The sequence below is a fragment of the Triturus cristatus genome, chromosome 2_2 (assembly GCF_964204655.1).
Source record: "Triturus cristatus chromosome 2_2, aTriCri1.1, whole genome shotgun sequence".
Taxonomy (NCBI): domain Eukaryota; kingdom Metazoa; phylum Chordata; class Amphibia; order Caudata; family Salamandridae; genus Triturus; species Triturus cristatus.
The window spans coordinates 1231906319-1231913511 of record NC_140582.1 but is presented as its reverse complement, the minus strand read 5'-3'; the positions used below and the strand labels follow the sequence as shown (position 1 = coordinate 1231913511).

The 7193-nt window shown below is 52.8% G+C and overlaps 1 protein-coding gene across 1 annotated transcript in view; it reads left to right on the top strand.

Annotated features, from left to right (window-relative positions):
- The first annotated feature begins 1477 nt into the window (after nt 1–1477).
- The window catches only part of LOC146863466 (neurofilament light polypeptide-like), a 40226-nt gene continuing 34510 nt past the window's right edge, over nt 1478–7193 (top strand). The window contains exon 1 of the mRNA XM_085642890.1: nt 1478–2532. Within this exon, the coding sequence (XP_085499016.1) occupies nt 1531–2532 (1002 nt within the window). The 5' untranslated portion in view covers nt 1478–1530. The remainder of the gene's footprint in view (nt 2533–7193) is intronic.

Genomic DNA, 7193 nt, shown 5'->3' with positions numbered 1-7193 from the left:
CAGAGCCTGGAACGCCCTCCCTCTCCACCTCAGACAGACAACACCTCTCCCCATCTTCACAAGAAACCTCAAAACCTGGCTCTTTGACAGATCCCCTCCTTGATGGACTGGAACCTGCGAAACCTCCCCTCCCCCAGCCCCTTGAGACCCTCACGGGAGAGTAGTAGCGCTTAACAAACACATGATTGATTGATTGATTGATTGATTGTATCATATCAGGATGCAATGACAGAAACAGCAAAATACAAGTCGGGTGGCACACCATGCTAAGCACAGATTGTTAGCTTATGTGTTTTAGGCCACGCCTTTAATTACGTTGGCCACGCCCCTTGATAGACCCCCTTCAGTTTTTTCATCCCACTTAAAGCCCTGAAACCAGCCCTGTTCCAGCCACAACTGCACCTCGGATTAAAACATCCAATCAGAGACTGTGCAGTCTCTTGGGGAAGATTTTACACCTTCTCAGACCTCAGTACCCGGGGATGGGTTGAGAGACCCTACTATGACCATCCAATCTGTGCACAGCTTCGCGCACTACCCGCTGTCAGACTTCCACAGGTCATCAGCAACCCTCCACCTCCGCTTGGTTATTTCCATCTCTTGTGTTAGCGCCTAGACAGCTCCGGGTATTAGAGCGCCTTATGCATTTATTTTTCATTTCATCGGGTTCTTTAATCCGTGGTTCATAATCCGAGTTATCCGTTCCTCCTCCGAGGGGCTATGGCGTGTCGCCCCCTTCCCTTTGCCCTCCCCTCCTCAGACATCTTGCTCTGCGCGCGGGGCTGTGCCGAGGATGACTGCGGGGGGCTGCGGGCCACGCTTTGCATCAAGCACGGCTCGAAAATGAAGAGAAACACGTGTAGCTCATGTGTAAAAATCTGTCGTTTACAAACAGATCTTCACTTTCCATGTACACAGAAGGAATAAATCCGTGAGCGCGGAAGGGAGCCGGAGAAGGGTTTAGAAATTCAGCAGGTGAACAGCGAGCAATACCTTACGTCACTGGGCAAAAGGGAGAGCGAAGCATTCCTTGAAAGTGACTCTGGTCGCGTGCCAGCATGGATTCGCACAGACCTTTGCAATGACACGTGGCTTGACATTGTGCAGAATAATGAAAAAAACGAGGAATAGCTGACATTCTTACACATAAATACTGAACTCAGTTATAATACTTATATTGAGAGAGAGGGAGAGAGATAGAAGAGGAGAGAGAGGGAGGGAGATAGAAGAGGAAAGAGAGAGAGATGGTTGATACTAGGAAGAGAGAAAAAGAGAGAGACAGACTCACCCTCCCGCCTGCCTGGCTTGGTTTATCTCGATCCGATAAACGTGAAACCAACCTCTGCTTCTCGCTGCAGCGTGCGCCCATTGGCCCTCTCGGTGATCAATGTGATTGATCCGAGCTCCTAGGGCGGGAGGTGGGAGCGGTATAAAAGGGCTGGCACTGCACCAATCCTGGAGTACCGCAGTGGTCCAGCCGAGCTTCTCTGCCTGCTGTCGAGCTGGTCTGTGCCCTCCGCCTCTGCCATCATGAGCTACGACCTCTACAGCCAGCGCAGGCCCTGGGACGAGTACCGGGGCACACGCCCCTCCAAGCCAGCGCTCTCCTCCAGCTATGCCAGCCACAGGTCCACGCTGCCCATCAAGCGGTCAGTGAGGATGGGCGCGCTCTCCGCTGCGCCTGACTACCACGAGAAGATTGATGTGGCTCAGGTCAGCACGCTCAACACCGAGCTCCTGGGCCTCCGGGCTCAAGAGAAGGAGCAGCTGATGAACCTCAACGACCGCTTCATCGGCTACATCGAGAAGGTCCACCAGCTGGAGCAGCAGAACAAGCTGCTGACCGTGGAGCTGGAGGCGCTGAAGCGCCGGCAGGCCGACCCCTCCAGGCTGCACATGGTGTACGAGCAGGAGCTGAGGAACCTCCGGGCCCAGCTCGATGACGAGGCCAACGAGAAGATGCGGATGGAGGGCGAGAGGGAGAACCTCAGGGACGTCTGTGGCCAGATAAAGGAGAGGTATGAGGACGAGGTGCGCCTGCGGATGGAGGCGGAAGATGCCCTGCAGAAGGTCCGCGAGGAGACCGACACGGCACTGTTGGCCAACAGCGACGTGGAGGGCAACATCAACTCCCTTGTAGATGAGATTGTCTTCCTGAAGAAGGCCTTCAGCGAAGAGAACGCGGACCTGGTGGCCCAGATCCAGTCGGCCAGCATTAGCGTCGAGGTGCAGGTGGCAAAGCCGGACCTCTCGCTGGCACTCAAGGACGTGCGCTCGCAGTACGAGAAGTTGGCCAACAAGAACATGCAGACTGCCGAGGACTGGTACCGCTCCAAGTTTGCCTCTGTGGCCGAGCTGGCCAGCAAGAACAACGACGCCGTGAGGACCATCCGAGAAGAGACATCCGAGTACCGGCGCCTCCTGCAGTCCAGGTCCCTGGAGATTGAGGCCCTGAGGAACCTCATCGACTCCCTCAACAAGCAGCTGGAGAACATGGAAGACAAACAGTCCAAGGAGGTGTCAAAATATCAGGTAAGGCACCTTGGACTTCAATTCTAAACAAGGTCAAATCCTGGTCATCAGGTAAAAATCATGGCCATGGTCAGATCACGGCCATCAGGTAAAATCTATGGCCATGGTCAGATCACGGCCATCAGGTAAAAATCATGTCTATCAGGTAAAAATCATGGCCATGGTCAGATCACGGCCATCAGGTAAAATCTATGGCCATGGTCAGATCACGGCCATCAGGTAAAATCCATGGCCATGGTCAGATCACGGCCATCAGGTAAAATCTATGGCCATGGTCAGATCACGGCCATCAGGTAAAAATCATGTCTATCAGGTAAAAATCATGGCCATGGTCAGATCACGGCCATCAGGTAAAATCCATGGCCATGGTCAGATCACGGGCATCAGGTAAAAATCATGTCCATGGTCAGATCACGGCCATCAGGTAAAAATCATGCCCATCAGGTAAAAATCATGTCCATCAGGTAAAAATCATGGCCATTATCTTATCACGGCCATCAGGTAAAAATCATGTCCATCAGGTGAAAATCATGGCCATGGTCAGATCACGGCCATCAGGTAAAAAGGCTCAGCTGATGTAGCATCCTTAGCTGAGTTCATGTTGGCAGCATGCTGCGCACTCCAATCCCAGCTGGGCCAGCACAGCCTTTCATCCTTATGTTGTCCACAAAAGCATCGCTGAGATGGATAATAATACCTCTAGTTAATGAAGAGTTTCGCTTCTACAAATGGAAATAGTATCTCATCTTTCGCTAAGATAGCACTGCGGGTTAGCACACATGCGGCTGATAGCCATGTGTAACCTGCAGGTGACCAGTGTGATCCCCGGCAGAGCAGGCGCCGCCTCCCATCACTCTGAGAGATCATCTAATTTATTGAAATTCCAAGTCTGCTGCTGCACAAAGAGACGTGGAGCGATGGCCCTAGACAGGCCTCCCTCCCACCCATTCTAAGAAGGGACATTCATTGACTCACGCTGCATGCAGTCATTGAGTCGAGGCGCTATGCTGGTCTGTGTGATATTCATCAGCAAACACAGGCTTGCAGCGGTTAGAATGTGCAACTCAACATCCCTGCAGGCGAGATGTAAGTCCTACATAGATTCGCCTCCAATGACATAACACGACGTAAACTCCCACAAAACAAGCCTCGTCCAGCAGAAACACGGCACGATACAGGAATACTGAATGTATGAGGGGGTAGAGGTCGGGATGTAGCTGTCCCTGCTGGGCAGTGCTGAAGGAAAGCCTGGGCGCCGGGGCCGGGCCAGCCTCGCCTTTCTTCGAGCGTTTGTCATCGCCACCTGCAGCTGCAGGGTACTCTGTACACAGGTGCATTAACCCACTGAGCGATCTCCCTGGCTAAACCACCAGGCGTGCTAAATGCTGTCTGAGCTGGACTCAGTTTCATGGGCTTCATTTAAGGGTCGCCAGGGGTTGCAGCTGTGACCCCTGGCTGGCCCTGCCTTTGCGACCTCTGGTTCAGAGGTGGCACGATCAATGCCAGAACCGCAGGGGCAGCTCGTCCTATGCACGCCGTTTGAGGAATCACTCACTTTGTTTTCTGCTAGTTTCTTTATCACACTTTTAGTGAATAATATTTACTTATCAGTGTATTAACATGGAGTTTAATTAGCCGGGATGTGACATTCCTTTGCAGCTGAAGTAAGTAAGAATGTGATGCTTTCAAATGTATGTGGGGTGCTTGCTTTTGGGTGAAAGTTTGTTTATGTGAGAGTGTTTGTAAGTATGAATGTCTGAATATGTGTAAGTGTGTGTGCGAGTGAAAGTCAAAGGACGTGGGATGTCACTTCCGCTGCCCCTCGAATTTGGTGAATTGACGTCAATGCGCAGTATCAGGCAGGGGACTGGATTGGATTCGTCGTGATTTCATTAAACACAAGTGAACTATGCGCCGCAAAGCACGCGCACGCGTCCTGCGCACCCTGACGTACTGGGATCATGTATATTAGATAACTCCACATAGAAGTTAACAGCTTCGTACCCACGCTGTGCATCACCCAGGTGTGGGTCCTGTGAAGGCCTAGTCTGTGCCACTTCCCCTCATCATCATCTGTGCTACTGCCCCCAGTCATCACCTGTGCCACTGCCCCAATCATCACCTGTGCCACTGCCCCCAGTCATCACCTGTGCCACTGCCCCCAATCATCATCTGTGCCACTGCCCCCAGTCATCACCTGTGCCACTGCCCCTCATCATCATCTGTGCCACTGCCCCCAGTCACCACACGTGCAAATACCCCAGTCACCAGCCGTGCCACTGCCCCAGTCACCACACGAGCAACTGCCCCAGTCACCACACGTGCCACTGTCCCCAGACACCATCCGTGCCACTGCCCCCTTTCACCACACATGCGTCTGGCTCAGTCATTATCCGTGGCCCTGCCCCCAGTCACCATCAGTACCACAGCCCGAGCAGCCAACAGTGCCACTGCCCCTGTCAGGATTAGTGCCAGAGCCCCAGTCACCATCAGTACCACTGCCCCAGTCACCATCAGTGCCACTTTCCCAACTGCCATAACTGCCTCAGCCCCAGTCACCATCAGTGCCACTGCCCTCATTCACCATGAGTGCCACTGCCCAGTCACCATCAGTGCCACTTCCCCAGTCACCATCAGTACCACTGCCCCATTTACCATCAGTGCCACTGCCCTCATTCACCATGAGTGCCACTGCCCAGTCACCATCAGTGCCACTGCCCCAGTCACCATCAGTGCCACTGCCCTCATTCACCATGAGTGCCACTGCCCTCATTTACCATCAGTACCACTGCCCTCATTCACCATGAGTGCCACTGCCCTCATTTACCATCAGTGCCACTGCCCTCATTTACCATCAGTACCACTGCCCTCATTCACCATGAGTGCCACTTCCCTCATTTACCATCAGTGCCACTGCCCTCATTTACCATCAGTGCCACTGCCCTCATTTACCATCAGTACCACTGCCCTCATTCTCCATGAGTGCCACTGCCCTCATTTACCATCAGTACCACTGCCCTCATTTACCATCAGTACCACTGCCCTCATTTACCATCAGTACCACTGCCCTCATTTACCATGAGTGCCACTGCCCTCGTCACCATTAGTACCACTGCCTTCATTCACCATGAGTGCCACTGCCCTCATTCACCATGAGTACCACAGCCCAGTCACCATCAGTGTCACTGCCCCAGTCGCCATCAGTGCCACTGCCCTCATTCACCATCAGTGCCACTGCCCTCATTTACCATCAGTGCCACTGCCCTCATTTACCATGAGTGCCACTGCCCTCATTTACCATCAGTGCCACTGCCCTCATTTACCATCAGTACCACTGCCCTCATTTACCATGAGTGCCACTGCCCTCATTTACCACCAGTACCACTGCCCTCATTCACCATGAGTGCCACTGCCCCAGTCACCATCAGTACCACTGCCCTCATTTACCATCAGTGCCACTGCCCTCATTTACCATGAGTGCCACTGCCCCAGTCACCATCAGTACCACTGCCCTCATTTACCATCAGTGCCACTGCCCTCATTTACCATGAGTGCCACTGCCCCAGTCACCATCAGTACCACTAAACTCATTTACCATCAGTACCACTGACCTCATTTACCATCAGTGCCACTGCCCTCATTTACCATCAGTGCCACTGCCATCATTTACCATGAGTGCCACTGCCCCAGTCACCATCAGTACCACTGCCCTCATTTACCACGAGTGCCACTGCTCAGTGACCATCAGTACCACTTCCCTCATTTACCATCAGTACCACTGCCCTCATTTACGATCGGTGCCACTGCCCTCATTTACCATCAGTGCCACTGCCCTCATTTACCATGAGTGCCACTGCCCCAGTCACCATCAGTACCACTGCCCTCATTTACCATGAGTGCCACTGCCCTCATTTACCATGAGTGCCACTGCCCCAGTCAACATCAGTACCACTGCCCTCAATTACCATCAGTACTACTGCCCTCATTTACCATTAGTGCCACTGCCCTCATTTACCATCAGTACCACTGCCCTCATTTACCATGAGTGCCACTGCCCTCATTTACCATGAGTGCCACTGCTCCAGTAATAATCAGTGCATCCTTATGAGGAACACAACTTTAGCGTCTCAAACCAAAGCTGTGACTGTGTCATTCCAAATAATCTCTTTTTCTTCATGAACCCTGACCCGCCGCCCTCAGTCACAATCTGTGTTACTGCCCTCAGTCACCATCAGTACCCCTGCCCTCATTTACCATCAGTGCCACTGCCCTCATTTACCATCAGTACCACTGCCCTCATTTACCATGAGTGTCACTGCCCCAGTCACCATCAGTACCACTGCCCTCATTTACCATGAGTGCCACTGCCCCAGTCACCATCAGTACCACTGCCCTCATTTACCATCAGTGCCACTGCCCTCATTTACCATCAGTACCACTGCCCTCATTCACCATGAGTGCCACTGCCCAGTCACCATCAGTGCCACTGCCCTCATTCACCATCAGTACCACTGCCCTCATTCACCATCAGTACCACTGCCCTCATTTACCATCCGTGCCACTGCCCCAGTCACCATCAGTGCCACTGCCCTCATTTACCATCAGTGCCACAGCCCTCATTTACCATCAGTACCACTGCCCTCATTTACCATCAGTGCCAC